Genomic DNA, 25,103 nt, shown 5'->3' on the forward strand with positions numbered 1-25,103 from the left:
CAGTGCAAACTATTTCAAAACCAGAGCTACTTATTTACAGAAATAAATTATTGGTATTGCCTTGTAGGTGACTTTACTGTTTTACTGTTTACTTACCCTTTAATGTGCCCAGGGACAATAATATTAACCGATTGGATGCATCTTTTGGGCCAAATGTCGCTTTCCAAATACAATTGTCCCACATCTCCTTAAAATTAAGGATACATGTCATGGGAGAGATCGAGTGTTAAATTTAATGCAAGACAGGAATGTCTCGAAAATGTCTATTTTTAATGATGTTCTTTAGCAATCCTCATGAAAGATGAGTGCAGAATACATATCGAGGACAGGCATGGAATCGTGGCCAGACTCTGCATTACCACCCAACTTCATTTAAGATTGGCAGTGGTGGTTTCAGGCCCCTTTCGTGTGGAAATCCTGGGCTTCCTCTGTATTCAGCTTGCATTACCATCAGAAAATAAATAAAGCAGGCAATCAGGCCATGACCTCTTATATCTATGTTAATGCCTGCCATCCCACCACCACCACCACCACCACCACCCTCTCAGCTCCTTCACTTCACTCTACATAGGTTTAATTAGCTTGGATTTGCAAGTGAATGTCGAGCTTGGTGTTTGGCTTTACCACAGGCCAGGTTGTTCCTCCGCTGTCTCCAGAGGAAAAGGAAAAGTCGAGGATCGAGAGGAGCGATGGAATTGGATCTTTGACACCTGTCACTTCCACTCTGCTGCACCTTGCTCCCCCGCCACACATAAGGACTTTTTTTTATGTCGCAGCTCAGCATGTTATCATGAGTGGGCACAAGGCCTGAGAAATCCAATTACTACCACTGTGTCAGACCCCTGCCATCGTTCTTATGTATGCTATAGTCGTGTTCCTCAAATCAGAAAAGATGTGCCTATTAGTTCCTTCTCTTTTCTTCACTTCAGCTTCCACCTCCATTCCAGTGTTTGTCTTTGATACGAAACTGCAGCTTTTTCTCATGGACTGACTCGCTCCCGACTATAGCTCGCTGACAGTATAGTCTGCAGAGTGTATAGAGTGTAGCGCTGCATGGTGGGTAGCTAATGCTATGGACATCGGTTGTTTCTGTGTGATGTTAAGTGGCATCCCGGTGCAGACCTCACTGTGGTGAATAATAGAGAACCTGGGAGAGAATCAGCATGCCTTTCCGATGCCAACCAGAATGTCCTTTGGACAGAGAAATAGAAAGTGTTGAGAAGGTCAACCCTCTTGCTTTTTTTTTTACGAAATCTAACGCATCTTCAGCTGTGTTTTCCTTATTTCTTTTATTTGGCCGCTGTCAATCTGGTTAAGTGGAGAACAGGGACACTGTCTTTTCAAAAACCACGATAGCCCACGTATTCATATTGTAAATATGTTCTTGCTGAAATCACACCACTACCACTCTCACCTTTATATAGTGTCCTACTTCCAGAGGTTGCTAAAAACCGCTATGAAAAATGGACAACTTTTTCTATTTCTTGAAAAGGCAAACGGGAAACCATACAGTCCCCGGCTGACGTAAAGTGAACATGACTCAATGAAAAAGCCGTATGATATTAATAATGTAGCGGCCACTCTTTTAAAACACAGCAGAAAATCACAGTGCGAGTGAGAAATCCCTAAGAAGCCCAGATGTTTGGGCCTCAACACGCTGACAGGCAGTCGGTGTGTTTATGCAATACATTTTTCAAATTCATTTAATCATCTCAGTTGGCTTTTTTTTTCTTGGATGGTACTGAGTAAAAAAATGTGATTTTCAAGCAGCGTGTGTTGCGGCAACTTTAATTTATTATTGACTTCTTGTTTACTAAGGAGAAACTCAGTGACACACAGTTTTTCATCACTTGGTGTCATATGTATTTCCTTGGCATTTGCAGTTTATGTCTTCCCCCCCGAGCCCATAAGATATTCTAAAACCCTTGTAAATTTTGCTAAAGCTCACATAGAGTGGTCCTGTTGCATATATATGTTAGTTATGGAGGTCTACTTACATACATTAACTTGTTTTTATGGTCAAAAACCTCCTAGTTGCTGTAAACGAGCCGATAGAAATCTGTCTTTTCTGACGGTGTTTCCCAGCCGCGATATTTGATACTCAACTCTCTCACCCAGAAGACAGACTGTGTTGTGATTGGCCAGTATATTCAGCACACCCGCTCTCAGAAGCACAGGTCCCCCCTCTGGAACGGTGGATGCACTGCTCCTCATTATCAAAACATTGTTTTAACAATGTTTAAAAATAGCTTCTTCACGACTCCCCGCCGCAGTCCCTTTGACGACCTTTGACCTGGAATCAGACCCAGAGTCAGAAGACACTGTAGCTCGTAAAACACCTCCACAACGGACGTTATTCTTCTTCTGCGGTTCAATGTACGCAACCGGATGTGCCCGGACTAGTGCCCGGACTAGTGCCCGGACCAGGACGATCTGCTGCTCCGGAGAACCGGTGTTTACGTAACCGGACCGGGTTTTTTTCCGAGATCTCGCTGAGCCAGAGATTACAATAAAACACAGCGTTCTCAGCAGTGGCTGAAATGTTTGTTTAGAACCTTCAGGGCTTCTTAAACAAGGTAATGACGCAGATACACACTAAACAAACAGCGTTAATTGGAACTTCCGGTCTAGGTCCGCTTTAAGGGTTCACTGCAGTGGCAACACACCTATATATTGGTCAGGATGTGGCAAAGTTACCTGTAAGATTCATCAGAAGATGAAGGCTGCATTTTTCCGCAAACATTCAACGTCGGAGATCAGAGTCCATCTCGCTGATATCCCCCCCCCCCCCGAGTCATCTCATCCTCTCCATCAAAAAGCTTTCATCTATCCCTCCAACCCCATACACAGATGTAATCTAAGAGACTGTTTCTGTCCCCCTTTGCTCCTCCCAGACTCGAGGGTTTAGGAGCAAATTAGCTCGCTAGCTCGGTCAAGCTTAAACACAGAAACAACTGCGTTTGTTCCAGTGTATTTAAAGACGTCTTCTGCCAACGCGATGCAGAGGAAACGAGCCAAGCTGACAGAGGCAGGCAGGCAGGCAGGCAGGCGGCCTTGGCAGTGTGGGCAGGTCTATATCCAGGACACCAACGGCCTGTTGTGCTAAATTCTGTGCTGTCGCTTTGGACCCGGAGCGCCTGAACACAAGTCAATTTGAATCCCATCAGTGCAATTTGGATCCGGAGAATTGACAGGGGTGGCATTTGCCGTGCCGTCATATTGAAATAATCTAATCACAGTACTCCATGACACTTGAACTACTGCTTTGATCAAATGCAAAGCTGAAGTACACTGACGTTGTGTCAAATTATATCCGATTCAATTATTTTTTGCGTTCATTTATTTAAGCTTCCAAAATGTTTTTTTTTTTACCTGTGTCTCAGAATTAGAGCGTTCTGTGTATGAAATATTACAACTCTATATATTCCAGGAATGAACTGGCACTTGCCTCTAGGCACTGTTTATTTGTGTATAATATTAAATCATTATTATCTATTACCTGTTACATCTCAGTCTGAAGATTGATGGAAAGGGCTCTGAAGGTTAAGAAGTCAATAGTCTAACAAGGAGCAGCCACTGTGCCGTAATTTCCAAAATGGCAAAGCGAAAAATACAGGGTGTTTTTTAGAAGTGTGGAACGCCCAATAATAGAATCTGTATATTAATAAACAATGCAGTAAAACAAATGACTAGTATCGCTCGTTTGAGATCGGTCACATTAAAATGATTCATCCCTCTCTCACCACAGTTTCTCATTTTAAGTGGATGTATAACACATTATGTGTAAGGTTTTGCTCAAGTTACAGTTTAATTTGTTGACTTTAATTGCATTCTTATTCGTCTTGTATCTCATCACATTTTAATAAAATAACTGTCCTTTTTAAGACACTTCTTACCCAAATTTCCTCTGATGAAATTCATCACCAAATTACATCCTTGACTAGTTTCACTTGGCCACATAATTATCTAATTTACGATCAGAAACTTAATAAGCAGATGTTTTTTTATTGCAGTCACATCTATATACTTTCTTTTTTTATATATATATATCATTGTCATACATATTACAAGTTGTTTTTCAGTTTGCAGTGCTTATGTATGCGGAGCCCACAGTTTTTGTGACTGCCTGTGAGACATTCGCATATTATGGCTTGTATTGGAAATCTCTTTGCAGCCTCCTTTTCCCTGTTGAGCCAAATGCAGCCGTAGACTATAGAGTCCCTGCTTATAGATTTAAACACCCACCTGCTCATGTAGTGTATGCACATTGTTATGGTCTGGCTCACAAGACCACAACAAAAACGACCAAGGGAGGACGGAGGAACGATAATTAAAGATATAATTTATTTACAACTAATAGAATGTGCAACATAACCATGACCAAACAGAAACCAAACGAAAAAAGGAAACGGTGGCTCGGACGGAGCTTCGCTGGCGGCAGGCAGAGAGAGACCGAGCAGACTGCAACCCTCTAATATAGACACAGGTCACAGGTGTTTCCCATCAGGGCCCCGCCCCGCCATCAGCCACTGCAGGGGGGGAAGGGAGAATACAGAAGGAGAACACCTAGACCGGCCTGGGCCGTCACACCCCCCCCCATCAAAACAGGGTCCCACCAGGAACCCTGTGGACCAACCAGCCACGACAATTACAACAATAATATAAAGTACATTACCCAATAACTACAATAATATACATTACCCAATACCCAGTTTTCAACATGTGAGGAAAACACCATCTACTCCCAACATCACCTGCGTGACCCCCATCCCTCCCAGCAACTGGTACCTGGAAGCAATTTAAGAGAGAGAGAGAATACACAACAGAGAAGCAAAAAATCAAACAGGAGCACGAGACAAAGCGTCGGCCACCAAGTTGTCCTTCCCTTTAATATGCCTTATATCTAAAGTATAGGCCTGGAGAGACAACGACCAACGAATAAGCCTCTGATTTGCACACCGCAGTGAGTTCAAAAATGTGAGAGGGTTGTGATCTGTGTAGATCACCACTGGACCTGAGCCCACATACACTTCAAACTGTTGTAAGGCCCATATGAGAGCCAGGGTCTCTTTCTCCACCACAGAGTAGTTCAGTTGATGTTTGTTGAACTTCCTGGAAAAAAAACACACAGGTTTGTCAACAGCAACATCATCTTCCTGTAAGAGTACTGCACCAGCACCGACAAAACTGGCATCAACCTCCAACTTAAACGGACTGTCCAACCGAGGTGCAGCCAAAACAGGAGAGTCGCACAAAATCGCCTTGACATTCTCGAACGCCTGTTGACACAAAGGAGACCAGGTAAACGTAACTTTTGCCTTCAACAGGTCAGTCAACGGCGCAACAACAGTAGAAAAATTGCGACAGAAACATCTGTAATAACCAACCAAACCCAAAAACCTCATCAACTCCTTTTTTGTCAGCGGTGGAGGATAACCAGCAACAGCCTGAACCTTCGCCAGCAGAGGGCGCACCTGGCCCTGCCCAACCTGTTTACCCAGGTAAGTCACTGTGGCCTGAGCAAATTCACACTTTGCTAAGTTCACAGTAAGCTGCGCCTCGGACAAACGGACAAACAACCTCTGGATACGGTCAATATGGACAGACCATGAATCAGAAAAAACAACAACATCATCCAGATACACTGCACACCCTTCCAGATCACCAACGACTTTATTCATCAAACGTTGGAAGGTGGCAGGCGCGTTTCTTAAACCAAATGGCATGACCTTGTAAGAATACAACCCAGCCGGAGTGACAAAAGCAGAGATCTCCCGCGCTCTCTGGGACAATGGGACCTGCCAGTACCCTTTTAAGAGATCGAATTTGCTGATAAACTTGGCAGAACCCACCTGATCTACACAATCGTCCATCCGAGGCAAAGGATAGGAGTCTGGTTTGGTTTCCCTGTCATTTGACAGGTGTGACACGTTTTTATGTATGCTGAAACACTTTTCTTAACCCGTGGCCAGAAAAAATGACGCAAGATCCGGTCATAAGTTTTTGCTACGCCCATATGACCAGACTCATCATGCGCAACACTGAGAACCACATCACGGAATTTCGACGGTACCACAACCTGATACACTGGTTCCCCCATGAAACCCTCTCCGTGCGGCACCCACTTCCTCAGCAACACTCCTTTCTCCACAAAATAACCCTGTGCCAGGTCCTTTACCTCACCCACAGGACGCACAGACTCAAACAGCTCTGCCAATGTGGAGTCGGCCTTCTGTTCCTTCACCAATTCACTGCGAGATATAGAAAATGGAGAGTTAGACACACGTGACAACAATGATTCAGCAACAATGAGTTTTTGGTCAGCCTGATCCGCGCCACCGGCGTCCGGACAAGCTCTCATCATTGCGCGGGTCACAGCGCATGCCTTAAACACCTCCGGGAACCTCTTCTCGTTTTCATCTGGCCCCCGAGTACCAAGCGGTACCGGGACAACCAGCGGACGAGCCGGCTGATCCGGCCAGACACGGCCCCCTGCAACATCGTTCCCCAAAATGACCTGGATCCCTTCTACAGGCAGAGCAGGACGCACACCCATGTTCACTACTCCACTGAACAGATCAGACTGTAGGACCAGTTTGTGTAATGGCACACGAAAAACTGACATCCCCATGCCTCTTATGGGAACAAAAGAACCCGTATCCGACTCCTCGGAAAACGGCAGAGCAGACCCCACAATGAACGAATCAAATGCCGCCGTATCCCGCAACATTATCACCGGGACTTTGTCCTGGCTGCCCACCAGAGACACGTAACCTTTTGAAACAAACGGCAAAAATGATTTCAAATCAGGATTCAACTGAATTGACGACGGAACATCTCCACACTGCCTCACAGCACCAGAAACGGGCGCAGCCATGGCAGCTGGCTTCACAAATCCGCCACCAAACTTAGTTCGCGTTTTACGCACAGGGCACTCATTTTTCCAGTGTCCTTTTTCGTGACAGAAATGACAAAAATCCTCATTCTCGCGGCCCCGACCTGGCAGCCAACTGTTATGACCCCGATCATTCCTCCTAGCCGGTGAAAACCCAGCTCGAGGCCTGTCCCAGGAGGACACCCCCCCCACTGGACCATCAGCACAGACAGGGAAATCTCCTCTGCCTCTCTTATGTGTCAACAAGTAATCATCAGCAAGCGCGGCCGCCTCCGCCGCCGTACTCACTTTCTTTTCACTGATGTATATTGCCAACCTCTCAGACACTGAGTTTTTAAACTGCTCAAGCACAATCAGGTCACCCAGCCCACCAAAATCTGTTACACCGGCAGCTGCACACCAGCGGTGAAAATGCGTTCCCAACACACGTGCGAACTCCAAATGAGACTTGTCCCCTTTTCTCCAGCTCCGAAACCGCTGTCTATACGCCTCCGGAACGAGCTCATAACTTTGCAAAACCGCAGCTTTAACCTTTGAGTAGTCACCGCTGTCAGACGCCGGCAGCGAGGAAAATGCTTCCTGTGCGCGCCCTGTCAACACACACTGTAACAACACGACCCTGTCCGCGTCGCTCCAAGCTCTCGTATTGGCTACACGCTCAAACAAGACAAAAAACGTGTCCACGTCTCTTTCATTAAACTTCGGGACTAACCTTAACCTACTCAAAATATCACCGGAGTCACCACTTCGACCCCCAACAAATTTACCGTCGCTCATGAGATTCAACCTCTGAGTTTCCAAGTCCAATTTAGTCAACTCAACCTGCTGCTTTACTTTTTCCAGGGTCACAGCCTTCTCCAAATCAGCCTTTTGCCTCAGCTGCTCCAATTCCAGTTCCTTCTCTGTCTCTAACCGGAACTTTAACGTAAGCAACTCCTTCTGCTGCTCAAACGTTAAATTTGAATCTGCAACCTGTGCACTGACTCTACCGGCAGCCTTTCCCTCCGCAGGTGGCCCCGACGCACACGCCAACACACCCTGATCATACAAATTCGCCAACACAATTGCCTTCACATTGTCTTTCAACCTTTTATCAGAGACATATATCTTATAAACCTCAGCGAGTTTCAGCAATTGCTCCTTTGTGCACTGCTCCACAAATTCCTCTGAAGGTGCCCTCACAAAATCCTCTACTCCTGCCATGATAACAGACGTGCAAAGACAAACTCACCAAGGAAACGAAAAAGAAGACACGATTATGGCCTCAATCCCAGCGGATGAACCCCCCCTAACTGCCTATCCATTTCTACCTAAACTCAACCCTAGTCTTCAGGGGATACTGATGGCGGGTACTTACGCACTTTCTACCACTAGTGTGACCAAGCGACCAGCAAGCTGGCAACCCGTCCGCACTATGGACGTGCTCCCGAGACAATCGCTCTAACCACTTTCACCCCACACTACAGTGGCACCACGAAACCCAAAGGGGAAACGCGCTTATCCTGCCGGGGAGACACCACACTGATTGCGAAAACCGAGGCCAACACGCAACTTCTCCCTGTATCCTCCTACACAAACACACTCACGTCTATCACAGCCACATACTTAGCCCAAAACAATTCCTCTCGTACAATCCTCACCTACGAGCGTTCCGACGGGGAATCCCTCACGGAACCCCCAGAATGACGTCACAGCAATCAACGCGCGAACATCAAACAAAGCGCTTCGCAAACATCAGTCATCAATCTCCGCAGAAGCAACATTACGCAACAACTTACACCAATAGGACGAGCCCCCATTTGTTATGGTCTGGCTCACAAGACCACAACAAAAACGACCAAGGGAGGACGGAGGAACGATAATTAAAGATATAATTTATTTACAACTAATAGAATGTGCAACATAACCATGACCAAACAGAAACCAAACGAAAAAAGGAAACGGTGGCTCGGACGGAGCTTCGCTGGCGGCAGGCAGAGAGAGACCGAGCAGACTGCAACCCTCTAATATAGACACAGGTCACAGGTGTTTCCCATCAGGGCCCCGCCCCGCCATCAGCCACTGCAGGGGGGGAAGGGAGAATACAGAAGGAGAACACCTAGACCGGCCTGGGCCGTCACAACATTTATACAAAAAAAAAACACACACACACACACACACACACAAGATCTAAGCATTAATTTCTGCCAAATGTATATCGGTTGCATAAGACCAAATGTAAAAGTCTCATCTCAAGAACTTAGGGTGATACTTTTAGAGCCTTAAAGATGTATCCTCTTGTAGCCAGTGATGGTAGAAGCAGGGCATAATAAGGTGAGAGTATTCCCACAGTAAAATAATGTTTTTTTTGCTATCATGTAGCCTGATGCACTTTTTAAAGCAGTTCACTGGCTACTGGTCCTACTTTTGGACAAGACAGTGCAATATGATGACATCAACAAAAAGCTATTGCCTTTTTTTCCTCTTTTGCTCTGCTGTTAAACAGATGTTGTTTGCACCAGTTTAGAAGAAAGTGCTTTTTTTTTTTTTTTTTTGTCAATACCAGTTTGGAAGTTCATCCTTTATAACCAGGACCTGCTATGAAATGCATAGGCTATAGGCTGATTGTGTGAGCAGTGCGGGAGGAAACGGGGAGAGTGGAAGTAAATATTTCAGAAATAGGTGTGAATATAACTGGCGTTATATCATTATGTCAAAATTTAAGTTAACCATTTTTTTTATTAGCTCTGGGAGGATTCTGAAGAAAGCTGGTCCAGGTTACACTGTGTCAGGCGGACGTGTTGTATATGAATTACACAGTGAATTTGTCCCCGATGAACCGACTGGTACTAATTCTGAGAAATGGAACCGATACCAGAATAATGCCTGGCTTCACCAGCCATATGACAGCGCTAACAAGGCTTGCCCAGTGGGTCTAATTTCCTCAGCAATTAATATTTTCGACTGGAAGTGTAGAATGAATTCCGGTCAGATAGGAAGAAATTGGAGCGAGGGAGTTTTGAATGAAGGATTTATTTAATCACACCAATATACAGTACGTGAGACAGCCATACTGATGAGATGAAAGAGGGAGGACAGAAGGAGGAGAAGCATAAAAGATGAGCTTGTGGGGGGGATGAATCTGGCTGTATGGGGGGGGGGGGGGGGGGGGGGAGCTTGATGTGACTTAACCAGATGCTTTTGGGAGAAGGCGAGGCCTCGGTGCTGTGTGGAGAATGATAGCTTGCACGGTGCAGTAAGGGTGCCCCTCTACTGTTTGTAAAAACAAGACCATCACACTCCATCTTGCTGCTCCCGCAGGAGCCAGGCCTCCAGGCTGATTTATTAGCCCGTAGACTGAATTGGCTTGGCCGGGATGACAACAGTGCCTTGACTCTCCTTGGTGAGGAGTGGAGGAAGCTGTTGGCCAGGCCTCGGCCTCAGCTGGCCGTATAGCGCTGTCCTCTGTAATAGTTACGGCGGGCTAGAGGTCAAGCTTCATCCCCAGCGTTAGGATCGGGCCACGGTGAGTCCTTTAGGTCTCAGACTCCACCAAGCCAACCACTGACACTTGCAATATATTGCTTCGGTTGCCATACTTTTTTTTATTTATTTTTTTTATTATATAATTCCCCTCCCTTCTGATACTTCCATTAGCTTCTGCATCACAGGCTCCATCAAGACTCTGTAGTAACAATTTAAATTTAATCAATCTTTGCCATGTGACTGCCAGGATGGAAAATTAATATGGAGAGCAATTAGAAAACAGCCATCTCACTGTCATAGATACACTGGAATACCCAGATCAGAGCAGAGAGGAGGAGGAGGATGTGATTTTAGCAACCACTCAGACGCGTTTTGTCCTCAAAAAAGGGTCAGTTATGTGGCGACCACGTTTATTTATCTTTATGTTAGACTGACTTTGTATGTTCGGCCTCTCTTTTTTAAAAATCGAAAAGAGACACAATGGAAGAGTTGCCGTTGGATATTTCAACCACCGGGGTTGAATAAGTGTGTTTTCAGACTGCTGATGTGCGATGTTACATTGTTTTGTTGGAAGGGTTTATCAGAGTGTATCACAGCGACACAGAGACAAACAGGAAAGCAAAGGAAAATCAAAAGCGGAATGTGTAAAGTCCACAGACTTTACACGTAAATAAAGCACATCTTGATTTAAATAGCTTTAAATGAGTTTTTGCTCCCACAAACAACAGCATCGCAGTAAATGTCTTCTTTAACGCTGCCTGAGTGTCTGCTCGCTGGTATCTTTTTTTCCATGTGACAAGACGAATCAGGACATTTAATGTTAAAAAAAAAAAAAAAATGTCAGCATACAGAGGAAATACAAAAAAAAAGTAGTTTAAGGCAAAAGAGGCAGACATTTTGTTATAGACTGATTTGTCATGTCATGTCATATCGCTGTTCCAAATTCTTCTATGGTTGGTTCATCACGCTGTAAAACCAAACTGACTGAATCGTGTCATACCGCAAGTCTCCGTACTGCGAGGCCTACTGGCTCTACTTAAACCAAGAAATATGAAATGAAAACTCTTGTCACCAGATTGCGGGTTGATATTGACTCAACCCTGTCTGTGGCCCCTTCGGTCTGGATTTATGTTCCTTGTGGCTGTTTTCACTAATTTTTACCGGATTCGTATCGTTCTTTTTTAACCTTGACGTTGTGTACATCATATTTGGAGGAGGGAAAGGAGTCTGTTTACAAAGTCAATGTAATAGTCGAATGGGATGCAAAATAGCTGGCATAAGCTCAGGGAGTTTGAGCACATCCCTTCCATTTCATGTCGGCGGGTTTTTTAGTCTTTCGACTGAATCCTCCTTGCAACATTGGCAACAAGCAAATAGCCCCTGCAGCTCGTATGACACCGAGCTATCATCATTTTGCGGCTCATAACCGTAAACTGAGCAATGAACATGTCAGGTTGTGCGATCCTCGTGTTGAAGGTGCAGATCTGTCTGCTGTAACTTGAAGTTAAGATGGCTTCACCTGATTGAGAGAAACAGACAATTGAAGAAGATTGAACCGGCTGCTGGCAGGCTGTAGATGTGAGATAAAATGGCAGGGGGATTTAAAGCGTTTTTTTTTTTTCTCCTTTGATGTAAAGTGATTCTGTTCCAGGAATATACAAATGGACAAACATAAGGCAGCGCTATCAGAAGAAATAGACTTGTTTATTCTTATATTCTGACTACATGTATGATTTTTCCACATAATTTAATTGCTTTGCTAGTTTTTAAGACTAAATTAAACATTGTGAAAGTGGCATACGTCTGATTTGACAGCAGCATTCTTATTTGATATGTGATACATTAGTGCGTCTAATGTAATGGTAATGGTTAAGTCTGAAAGAAAAACGTTGCCATAGAAATGCTCCTGGTGACGCTATTCTCATTTCTGTGCTTTAATTTGTCTGATTGGCAAGCTTATTTTCCTGATGTCTTTGAATGCACATTCACATTAGGGGGTTCCTTAATAGTATTTTATTGTGCAGTTGTTGACTTCCACAGCCTAGCTAGTGCCATTAATTCATCTCTTACCATTACAGTTTGCTCTCATTTTTTTGGAAAAGGGGGGGGGGGGGTTGTGTTTTGTTAGAGGTCCATGGCCTTTTTTTATTTAAATTTTGCCTCCTCCATTTTTCGTGGGTCTTTTAGAGCAACATCTGCGTTTTATGAAGCAGTGAGTAGAGGCAGGATGTGTGAGTGTTAATGGCACTTGGCTTTCATAACAATGTCATTTACAACCCAGTTGCTCTTTCATAGACCCCTAAAGGAAAGGATAAAAAGCCATTCACTGTGTACGCATGCACTGCTAAGCAGATAGCACGCAACTTGTGTATATTTTCTTTGTGCCTCGAGGCATTTCATGCCTTTAGAAATTGCTTCGGGCCATAGAGAAAAGCCAACGTATTTAGAGGAAACGACATTCATTACCGAGATGATTGTAAATCTTTAATCAGTGCAGGAAAAAAAGATCTACTTTGTCAAACATGTCAAAGGATTTTGGAGGAAATGTCAGATTAAATCCAGAGCTCAATCTGCCTCTCCCTACATAAGCGATGCATAGCTGGACGATGCATTACTATTGTGACTAAACTATTGTCTAAAGCGTAGTCATTTTGAGCAATCTTTTTTTTCAAAAAAGGGCATAAAGGGGGTTACAGATGTGGGAAAACACCATTACATAGGATTAAAAAGGAACATGGGATTTTAAAAGGGCTTTAAAAAATACCATTGCAGTGGACAATATAATCTAGTGTGTGGGCATGTTTTTTTTTCTCATTTCTGCATTATGTCCCCGGTACCTGGTAAAGGTTTCCTGTTGTGATTACATTATTACACTCTGATTGGATCCCACTCCGTTCAAACAAAACCCCCAGGTTCATGCCTTTTGTCTCCTTGATTGCCGCCGGTGCGGTTCCAAGGACCAATCAGCATTCATGCAAATGTACAGTGAGTGAGCTCATAGAAAAAATATTATTCATTCTCGCTCTCGCCCCTTGCTTTTCAGCCGGAACTGATTTTAACTGCGCCGTAGATTTTTACGAAGCCACCTACATAATATATGCCGTAGTATGGGTACAGTGGATAATGGTATGTTACGATATTTCACAGTGCTAATACTGTCACCCTGAAGAAATACTGTAGGATATTAACTTGCGTTATTAGAGTTTAAAGTGTCATAAATGTAGAATGTAGTTTAAGATTTTTATTCACATTCTTTATCTTTTAAGGAAGATCTCGGTATCGGGACTTATTTTCTACCCAGAATTCAACTTCCCATCGCCATAGTCCACGATAACCTTTTACTCATTTGTTCATTTAGTCACACTGCTATGTGTCAAACTCATCAGATTATTCTATACGAGATTATTCTCTGGCATATCTCGTCTCGGAAAGCCTGTCTCAAATCTTTAAATATCGATCCCTAGGGCCCAAGCTGAGGTGCCTCGTATGAGTGCAGGACAGAAGAGCGAGGGAGAGAGAGAGAGGGAAAAAAACAGATCATTAGTGATTTTAATTAGGTGATCTGTCAAGCCGAGATTGTCAGATGTAAGCGTATGCATTTGGGTTGACGGTAATCTTTCTCGCATTCCTTTCTTGTCACCTTGGGCCCATGGAGGGGGGGGGGGGTTGCTCTTGCAAAAAGTCTAACAACCAGTGGGGGGGGATGCAGAAATATGTCATCGCCAAATCATTTTCCAACCTGATTTGAGTAGCACCCAGTACTGTTTTTTTTTTTGCAAATGGCAATGCAGTGTTAGGGCCACGTTATACTTCTCCGACTGCGTATGCGTTATCCGTCTGCGTCACCACGGAGACGCCTCGAGCATTTATACTTCTGCGTCGTGGTGACGGACACTCGCTGCAATTTCCCGCCCGATCAGTAGGGGTCGCTCCGCAAGGTTGTTGTGCTTCTGGCTACAGTGAGCAATGGCGTCCGAGAAAGAAAGAGAGAGAAAGACTGTTGTTGTTGAAAAAGTGGCCGTTTCTCACTTTTCTGTGTGACGGAACGCAGTTTTAATATAATTTGAGGCGAGAAATTGGCCATTTAGAGTCTAAACATGTGCTGTGTGTGTTAAGATATGACGTATTTATAGTTCGGCAGCGGCGTTATCGGCGGGGATCAGCTCCGCCTCTGTCAGGACGCCCGGAGCGCACTGAGAGCCGGCACAGAGCAGCTTAGCTCGGCCTGTCCTGAGGACCAATCGCAGCTCTTGCCGTCTCCGTAGTCCCTTGACGGAGTGACGGACACTTAAAAAATATTCCGTGCACCCGGAGACGACGCAGAGGCTCTTCGACAGGTTCTGCGTCGACGCAGAGGACTCTGCGTGGCTACGCAGAGCACTTTACGCAGGAGTATAAATTGGGCTTTATGGCATGGTTAATTAAGCTGCTTTCGGACATTTATTGAACTCTGGAGACTAAGTCTAGAGGGCCTGTACAAATGTCCAAAGTAGCAGTCGTTTGGAGATTTCTTCTGCCAGCTCTCCAAGTATAATCTCCAGTTAATGTCCAAGTGAACTCATGTGAAAACGCAGCAGGACAATCTCCACAGCGAGTGTCTGAGAGCGTTTTTCCGGTTTTCCGGCGTGCTCAAGCCAGGTGCCTCCCCCTTCGCCAGGATCCTTCAGAGATCCTTCTGCTGTTAGGAATGCATTTCTCCCAGACATTGTCCTGCTGTGCTTGTCATGATGTGATCAGCAACCCCCCCCCCCCCCCCCAGGGTATTATGTCCAGACCCAAATCCCCCAAACAATATTACTCAGAACTCATATCTGAAAAGGCTTAATTTTGTCCTCCGTTCCCTCGAACACACCATAGTGCGTGAAAAGGACCACAATACAGACTCGGACAAATCTTTTTTTTAACTCCAGTTTTAAACATCATTACATATTTATAACTGGAGCTAGATGGCAGAAACAGAAAGTGAGAAAGAAAGATGAACCAGAAAAACAACACTGTAACTTGTCTGGTGTGTCTCTCTGAGATATTTGATATTCACGCTGTTTAAACATGCCTCACATCCATTGTTACTACGGAACGCCCAGTCATAGAGGGGCTTCAAATGGACATTTGGTTTAACAATGCATAATTGAATTGTCATTTTAGAATTTCCCCATACATCCAGCTTTATGCAAGTAGAAGCCTCAAGAGTAGTAGTAAACTTTTGAGTGGATAGAGGAATGCAGCACAAGTGAAAGGAAATCATTTGGAGGTATTTAAGTTTGGCTGTTTTGATTTAAAAACGTGGATTTTCTCGATTGAAGGCCTTGTGGGAGAATTATTGCGAAATCTGTTTTCAAATGAGTGTAAAAACTGAAAATAAAGTTGGTTTTTCAGACAGAGCTAACACAATATGTTTTCTCTTTTTTTTCCCCCACAGATCCCGGTGAGGGATTTCACTGCCAGGATGAGTGTCGCATCCTAGGCCACTCCGATCGCTGTTGGATGCCTCGCGTGCCGGCACGCGCCAAGTCGCCCGAGCACGCCCGCAACGTCATCGCTCTGTCCATCGAGGCCACCACGGTGGACGTGCCCCACTACGAGGACGGCACCGCCAAGAGGACTTTTGCCACCTTCGGCAAGGATGGCCCCGAGGACGTTGAACGGGGAGAAATGAAAGGAAAGCGGACTCAGGAGTCTCAGGTGTGCAGCCCCAAGGCAAACGGAGGGGCCGTCCGCGAGGCCGGCAACGGGCGCGAGGCGGCCAGCCCCATCACCTCCCCCGTGCACCTGAAGAGCCCAGCGTCGAAGCCGCCGTCCGCCTACAACACGCTGAAATGCCGCGACGCGGAGCGGATCGCCAACCACAGCTTGCTGCGGCAACCGGAGGGGAAGGACAGTGAACCGGCCGTCAGGGAGATCAACACGCTTCTCCACGATGGCAGAGACAAGGAATCCCCCAGCAGCAAGCGCCTGAAGGACATTGTGCTTTAGCGAGCTTCCGTACGACGCCGAACATCATTACACGCATACAGTGTAAACTCACATATATATACTCCGCAATAGCTGTGTGTACACAGACGAAAGTCAGGTCGTGGAAGTAGAGAGACACACCCATTTGCAGTATACAAAATATTCAGAAACCAGCCTGGGCTGACAATGAGGAACTGTCTGTATACTGCAGCTAGTTGTGTGCTCAAGCCGAGGTAGTGGATTGTGGCTTTGTTGTAGTCGCAGTACTTTTTCCTTGTTTGCTTTTTGTTCCATTTTCTTTCTATCAATCTGCAACGAGTGGACGCGGGCAGGTTACTGTTGACTGCATGGACATTGCCGGTGGAGCTCTCCAGCTCCGAAGCAGGATGCTACGTTTTTTTGGACACCCCGAGGTGCCAAAAATCCATAAGTACAGTTATGCCTTTGAACTACTTTTGTATCACAAACTGATATTTGCCTTCTTTGGTTTTGCAGTTTGTTCTAGCTGCCAAAATCGTTCTTTGTTCCTTTGTATAGTGAGCTCCGTCAAGTGTAATAAGCGACAACAGAAATACACACAGGATTCAGCTAAAAAAAAATATATGTTTTCGGGGGGTGCATTCAGAAGAAGGGAAGAGAGGCCTTTCAATTTCATTTGCCCCTCTCTGTGACTATAAAAAAGAGAAGCTTTCTCTCTTTTTTATCCCTGAGGATATCCTAGTGTCATCAGACTGTGAGATCTTGACAGTATTTATATTTTAAGGCAAGGACGGAGCTAAATGAACTCACACAATCTGCCCAGCTGCTCTGAACACTGGAAGTGGGACAGACATCCTTGTGTTCAAATCGAGTCGTATGAAAAGAAGACTTGCTGATTTTTTTGAAATCTCCTGTGCCCAACCTTGATTGTAGCCCATGGAGCACACATTAGAACGTTGTGCTCTGGTCTTGTACTTTTTTGACTTTTGATTATGGGGCTAGGATAGAAGGGATCGTCATTCATGTCTTGCTATGTGAAACTCTGTATAGGGTTTACTATTATCATTTTTAATAACCTGTTGTTATGTGACAATCCCTTTAATGTTTTGTTTCAAGAGAAAAAAAACAAATAAACATTGGTGTTCAACTGAAGCTACAGTAGCGTTTGTTACACAAACACAAAAATAAAAAAAACATATATGCCAAAATATATTTTATAAATAATTTAAAAATGTATAATGAGAATATTTAATGCTGTGTAGTTATTTTATGAGTAAGTTATACTTGAAATTAACTTGCTTTTGTTCATTTGTCTTTTGCTTTTATATTGAACCTGATTTGTTTTTCATTTTCAAAATGAACTTGGATTTTTTTTTTTTTTTTGTTTATCGTGTGACCCCTGGCAAACGTTGACTTGCAGTCTACCTTGTTGTAAAGAGTTTCTTATTGGTCAGTTCTTGTGCCATCAAGTTTCTGTGTGGGCTAATAGAAAATGTAAAAAAAAAAGACAAAAAAAAAAAATCAAACAAACAAACAAAACAGAAAGAAAAAAAAAATGACGTCAAAAAAAGCGATTTCAGCACCAACATTAGTGTGTCAGTTCAACGAGCTTAGAGTGAGATAGCAAAAGAAACCAAAAAAAAAGGTGCAAAGAAAACCTTGAGACTGCCAGATGTTGCTTAAACTTAGTATTTAAAGAGGTGAAAGAACGACTCCTAGTGCTCTTCAAGCAAGTAAACAGGGTTCCATCTATCTGTCTAATGAGTCAGCTTTCCGATTGGGCCCAATCAAGTTTAAACAAGACTTTTTTTCCAGCTTCAACTCGAGGACATTTGGATGTTTAGTATAGCTTTGGTCAGCACTGCTGTCACCTTTTTTTTCGTCATCTGTGCTTACTTGATCTCAAAGATAAGGTTAAGACCAGACTGGTATAAAGAAGGCTCTCCCCCGTCAATGGGCATCACAGACCCGACAGACCCCCGGTGTAAATGTGTGCAAATGAACTAAGGTCCTGGAAGAACCGTGTTGCGCATCGGCAATGTGGTTTTTTTATGTTGCTTTGCAGTGAACTGTGTACAATGTCGAAAAACCCTGAAAATGGACAAATTGCATACAACAAACTAGATCTTGTAGCTGAATGTTTTGCTGGTCTCACCCATGGCTTCTGGCAACATGAAAATCGGAAATAATCACTGAATGTATACAGCAGCTTATAATTAAACTATTAAATGTTCTCTGCTTTGTTTCCTTGTCTTTACTTAGTCAATTTTGAGGTTGAAATTAAAGTTAATTTCTCTCCACTCTATGTGTTAAGTCTGTATCTGTGTATGAAGATCCTGTAACTATTGTGCAAATGTACAGTATAGAGTCACAGATTTGAGTCAAAATTGGCAAAAACTCGAAATACTTTGAATGTCACCTTGGTCATAGGTTTACATAATCTAAATTTTAGATTATACCAAACTGAAAATATATATTTTTTTTAATCTGGAATAGTATGGATGTATTCTTAGCATCAGGCCCAGGCCATTTTTTTTTTAGCATGTCCTTGTGCCACTCATGTTTTTCTCTGCTGTCACTGTAAACACATAAATTCAAATTAAGGCCCTGAAATGTCCAAACATAAACGTCAGCCGTAAGTAAGCAGAGGGTGAGAAATTCCGCCTATTGGCGCACGCATTATATCCAATATGGTATTAATGAGAACTGTTCTTGAAAATAGCATGTTAACACGTGGAGTGATGTCTATTCAATTTGTCATAATGTGATGGAAATGGAGCAGTTTGAATTGAAGCCCTGGCTTCAACTCTGCGCATTAATATTCTATGCATTTATCGTTGCTCTTTCCCATTATTTCCAAAGCAGGCCTCTGGGAACCTTCCAGCATGGAGCTGAGAGTAAACTACTGTCCATCTCCTGTGCTCTCCTGTCTTTTGCCGAGTGGAGACATTTAACATTCCAAATGTCTCTGAAAATACTAAGACACAGCCACAGCCGATCGGCACCATAGTCCCGTCGGTGAGACTCAGATACAGGTATACGGATGGCGGTTAATGTGGTTTCACGGCCAGCGGTGTGATGTCATTACAATACCAGGATCCCACTTGAAATATTGACGTTTTAGTCCACTTTGAGTGGAAGGTACTAAAAGCTGTGAAATAGGTTGAAAGGCAAGACAGAGCGTCTGGTTCTTTCTCTGCTAGTCTTCAACAATTTTTTTATGACATTTTTACTTAATAATAGCTCCAATTTCCAACTCTACCTTATACAGGAGGTGTTTTTCTTGAGTAGGTTTGTATGGATCGACGAAGAGAGAGGCAGAGGATTTGACGTAGAACGGGATACATTCCTGCGTTGAAGACGGAGCAACGATGAGAGAAAAAAAAACAGCTGCCACGCAGTTACCCTCTATGATAAGAAAAGGAGGTTGGCTTCATTTCTATAATTAATTTGCCATTCCCTCTTTACCCTCTGGTGGAGCCAACATGAAAGCTGGTCTGAAAGCTCACTTGCTAACACATCCATTAGTCTATAAGGAGGATCTTCTTTCTTCCAGCTAAGTTCATTTCTCTTGGGCAATATCACGATTCTAGCTCTGCCCCACCCATATGAATAACTCATGCCCTTTCACTGTGAAGACCCCTGGGTTCTCCATAACAAATTTGCCTGAACCAATGGTTCAGTCCTTCCTTCATCTGAAGGGCAAAGTGAGCATTTAAACAAACAGCCCCATTATAGTTAACCTGAAAAACTGATTCAGCGGTGGAATACTTTTTGTTGATCTTCCAAAGCTATTTTTGACAAGTACAGCTGTAGTGCATTTAAAAATGAACCAATACATTCAACAAAATGGATTCAGACAATGCTGATTAAGCCTAACAGCTCCACACAACTCTCTCTCTCTTGCTCGCTGTACTCAGAGTGATTTCACAGTTGTTTTTTTTAATCACAATCACGATTTTGGGTTCTCGTGAAGGTGATTGTCCAATTTTGAAAATGTCGAAATGTAAATCACCGCCTGCGTGTGCCAAACGCAACGCAGCTGATGCTGTTGACTGCAGCGTGCAGTCATGGATGAAGTCTAGACAAGTAGTGCTACTGTTATGATAATGTGTATTTTGTGTGTTTATGTAGTTAATCCTCCCTGACAGAGGGAGGCGCTGCTCCTGTTGTGATGTTCCTTCCCTTGATTTTTGCTGATCGGGTCAGCTGTAAAAGGATGCCAGTGAGTAGCCATTTTGTTTGGGGACCTTTTTTTTTTTTTTTTAATCAAAAAGATTCCTGTATTTTCTTTTACTAGTTATTATTTTTGGATAGGTAAGTTCGGTTTCTATTGACAGAGATTGTGTTTGTTATTTTGGCCTTGCTCTACTTTTGTGTTTTACGCTCAGGTTAATAATAATAATTTAGCGTAGGAAGAAGAATGCACTTCTGTTTGGCAGGAGGTAAGAGCTGTGTTCGTTGTATTTGTTACCTTCTCGGGACCAGTAGATCTCATGGGGACCAAAACCTGATCCTAACGAGGCAGAACCTCATTTCTGATGAATGAGAAAGGGCCACACGGTTGGTGTAGTTGTAAGCACTCTTGCCTTTGGAGCAAAAAGACCCGGGTTCTCCCCATGTGTGCGTGGGTTTTCTCCAGGGTTCTCTGGCTTCCTCCCACAGTCCAAAAACACACAACTCTAATTGACCATAGGTGTGAGTGTGAGAGTGTTTGGTTGTTTGTCTATGTATGTGTCCCTGCGATGGACTGGCGAACTTTCCAGGGTGGACCCTGCCTATTGCCTTAGGTCAGCTGAGATTGGCACAGCTCCCCCCTGGACGGATGGTTATGGTTAAGGTTAGGGATAGGAATAATGCTTAGTGCAGGCTGTTTCTAAATGAATAGAAATCAATGAGTCATTAAAAAGATAGCTGCACAAACCTGTGTTTCGTGTGTGAGAGAGAGCGAAGGGGGAAGAGAGAAGCCACAATTTAATTAAATTAGACATTTTACAAAAAAAAGCTTCAAACTACATTTTCCAGCTTCAGCAACATCCTGTGGGCCAAAACATACTTGCATCACACTAGCCCTATATGTATCACCCCCGACATGTTTAATTACTCCTGATTCAAGACAGTCGTGGAGAATATTCTTCATTACAGCATGATATACATCAAAGGTTACTGGGACACTGCGTGCTATTAGTGTTTCAATGATCATTTTGCCAAATGGTAAGGGGGGAATCGGAGAACAATTACGTACGATTTACATCTGACACAGATGTGCATTGCAAAGGAGCAGAAGGACGCACACCCTTGCATTCCTTCAATAGAAAATAGTTCACTGCCTGTTCCTTTGAGTGAGACACTCTCAACCCCCAATCAGGCGCACTGATCTTTGTCGCTCCAGTGACCTCATTCTATCAAAAGGGCCTGCAGCTGCTCCTGCCTCATTATGACCCAAGCACTCCACTGACTAACCTAACCTCTGGTGGAGGTTTACCATGGGATTAGGTCACAGTCAACATGTCTGACAAACTGGTCAAAATCTTGCAAAATCTTGTTAACTTAAAAGGGTAGTAAAATAAAAGTAATGTAGGGGGAAAAAAAGACAGCTTTTAACAGCATTCATGGACATTGTTTTTGGCTGTATAGCTACAGAATAATGAGCCACTTTGGTTTTTATCTGTTGTTTGATATAACTTTAAAGTTTGATGGTCGTTTATTTCAATGACTCTGCCCCCAAATACAGTATCTGCGGATAATGATTCATCCCTCACTCGCAGCCATTAAGTCCTGTAATGATGAGACCTTAGCTCTGCAATGCCAGAGAAAAGTTTGTAGAAATTATGAAGACTTTCAGGGACGTCTTTTTTCTTGAATGGAGGGAAAGTCTAACCAAACAAGAGGAAAAACCTTTTGTCACAGCTTTATATTGCATTAAAAAGGATAGTCTTTGACACAATGGGGAGTGGGCTGGTCATTGCTATCAGCAGGAAGACTGATTACCCTCTCTATCTCCCCACCACAACTACATATCTAAAAGGGCCTGGCCACTTCTCTTTGTGGTCATCACAATGGAACTTTGATCACCACGGAAATGAGTGGCTCAAACAATAGTCCTCATTCACTGTGAACACCGCTGAGCCCTCAGTGAGATGGGAAGCAGTGACTGCCACATTCCCCCAGCCAGCTTTAATTGGAAGTGATGCTAGACAGATCATATCATAACCATTAGTGATGCCCTGATAAAACTGACCTGGGAGCTGCTCTGTAAAGCCCCTTTTGTCTGAGAAGGGTCCTGTGAGCCCCGGGACCCTTCTGCCTGCCATCTTCAGTAGCAATCACAGCACGACCTTAACCACCTCGCTCAGTCCTTAATGCCCAGGATGCTGGCTCTGGGGCTGTGGAACAGGAGCAGTTGACCTCCTCCTCTCTGGAGGATAAAAACGCTGATAGCAGGGACAAGAAATTAAAGACTGTGGCCTTTGAAAGCCTCCATTATTGTCAGAGAGAGCATAGCAATGAATCTCAGCGGCTCTCTCCATGGACATGCATTATCGGAGGGGTGATTATTTGACCCAAAGTCTCTGTTTGCCAGTAATTTATTTTACCCTGGCATGGCTACATTCTCTGGCCTCTCTACCCTTGTGACAGATATCACCTGGATTCTGCTGGACCTTTGGCATTAAATGACACTAATGTTACAAGATGTTACAAGATTTTTTTTGGTGCCATCACCAGCCTGTTGGAGTCCAACATGAGACCAAAATGTGCTGCGAAAGGCTAAAGCCAAAGCAAACTGAAAGACATTGTCATTTCATAGTGTGGAGGTTTTTAGACAAAATCGAACCGATTTATTGATTAATCGTGGGGTATATATATATTTTACTACATTTTAGGGTTAGAGTTTAAGGCCACATTATACTTCTCCAACTGCGTAATTCGTTATCCGACTGCGTCACCGCGGAGACACCTCGAGCCTTCATACTTCTGCGTCTTGGTGACGGATACGCGCTGCAATTTCCCGCCCGATCAGTAGGGGTCGCTAAGCAAGGTTGTTGTGCTTCTGGCTACAGTGAGCAATGGCGTCCGAGAGAGAGAGAAAGAGAGAGAAAGACTGTTGTTGTTGAAACAGTGGCCGTTTCTCACTTTTCTGTGTCACGGAACGCAGTTTTAAGATCATTTGAGGCGAGAAATTGGCCATTTAGAGTCTAAACATGTGCTGCGTGTGTTAAGATATGACGTATTTATAGTTTGGCAGCGACGTTGTCGGCGGTGATCAGCTCCGCCTCTGTGGACGCTCGGTGCGCACTGTGAGCCGGCACAGAGCAGCTTCGCTCGGCCTGTCCTGAGGACCAATCGCAGCTCTTGCCATCTCCGTTGTCCCTTGACGGAGTGACGGACACTTAAAAAATATTTCGTGCAGTCGGTGACGACGCAGGGGCTCTCCGACAGGCTCTGCGTAACCTGCGCGGAGCACTTTACACAGGAACGTAAATTGGGCTTTAGGCAAGCTGCATAGCCCTGCACTGGTCTGCATCTACAGTAGCCCAGTGTCGGCAGAGATTGGCTGTGGTGTCATCTGCAACCTTCAGTTGATAAAAAATGTATGAAACATTTATCCAGTTCACCTAAATGACACTCTATTTTCACGTGGAGCGGGCAAAGTAACGACTCAATGCGTTGATCTAACACAAAAAATGAAACAAATAAAGAAATAAACATTTACAGGACTGTAAAACTCAACACTCTTTTAGTACCAAGCTATGGTGAATAACGACGAGCACTGTGCAGCCATCACACACTCGTTTCCTCAACCGTGTGTGGTAATGTTACCCCAAGACGGCTCTCATCTCCGGTCACTCAGCAAAATTCAAGATATTAAACTGAATTGACAGTGCAGGCAGTAAGTGAGCTGCTTGGCTGTCTGTTTATCCCAGTAAACCAGCGATTTCACCCATGCATGAGCCAATTGTTTTCCGTTAAAAAGACAATCTCTGTCATTCTCTTGTGTACGATGCAATCAGAACGATGCTAGCAGTGAGAGACATGAAGGCCGGGGCAGAGGCATGTGATCTCCTGGATTGTGCCTGTGATGCAGTAGACACTCTGGAACATCATCATTATTCTAAACTATGTCATTATTACAAACATGTTAGGTAACGCTTTCTTTTACAGTCCCCTAATTACCTGGTATTTAGCTGGTAAATTCATGGTAACACTAAAGTGTTGCTAGGTAATTACCAAGGGTAATAAGATAAGTAAATACAGTGAAACCGTTGCCAAAATACTGAGTAATGCATGGTAATGTACTCGGTAAGTAAAGTAAAACTGTACTGTAAAAGAAAGCCAAGCTTGTTTCCATGTAATTACACACATTTTTAGGGTTAGGTTTGTTAGATTACCCCTTGGGTAAATAGCTAGTAATTAGGGGACTGTAGGTACCTGCTTATTACCAGTTTATAACCCAATAATACACTAACATTTACCATAGTTTTGCCATAGTTTAGCTGTACATACCTTCTTATTAACAGCAGTAATAACACGCTATAATTAACTATATAGTTACCAGGTAAATGCCCAGTATTTTGGCAACAGTTTCACTGTATTTACTTTCTTATTACCATTGGTAATTACCTAGTAACACTTTGGTGTTACCATGAATTTACCAGGTAAATACCTGGTAATTAGGGGACTGTAAAAGAAAGCGTTACCACATGTTATAATAATTCCAGTGACTACAGGTTGCCCAAAAGTTGAATGCAACTTCCAATGTTTCTGACGGATTGCAAGCTGCTTCCACACAGACAATGTATGGGCTCGTTTT

At 43.8% G+C, this 25,103-nt stretch overlaps 1 protein-coding gene across 2 annotated transcripts in view; it reads left to right on the plus strand.

Annotated features, from left to right (window-relative positions):
* pcdh19 (protocadherin 19) overlaps positions 1-16,340 on the plus strand; it is a 57,299-nt gene extending 40,959 nt beyond the window's left edge. For both annotated transcript variants that reach the window (XM_083890771.1, XM_083890770.1), the window contains exon 5: positions 15,780-16,340. In XM_083890771.1, coding sequence (XP_083746897.1) covers positions 15,780-16,333 — 554 coding nt within the window. In that variant the 3' untranslated portion in view covers positions 16,334-16,340. The remainder of the gene's footprint in view (positions 1-15,779) is intronic.
* Positions 16,341-25,103: the final 8,763 nt, after the last annotated feature.

The sequence above is a fragment of the Microchirus variegatus genome, assembly GCF_963457635.1.
Source record: "Microchirus variegatus genome assembly, chromosome: 6".
In the NCBI taxonomy this organism is placed as follows: Eukaryota; Metazoa; Chordata; class Actinopteri; order Pleuronectiformes; family Soleidae; genus Microchirus; species Microchirus variegatus.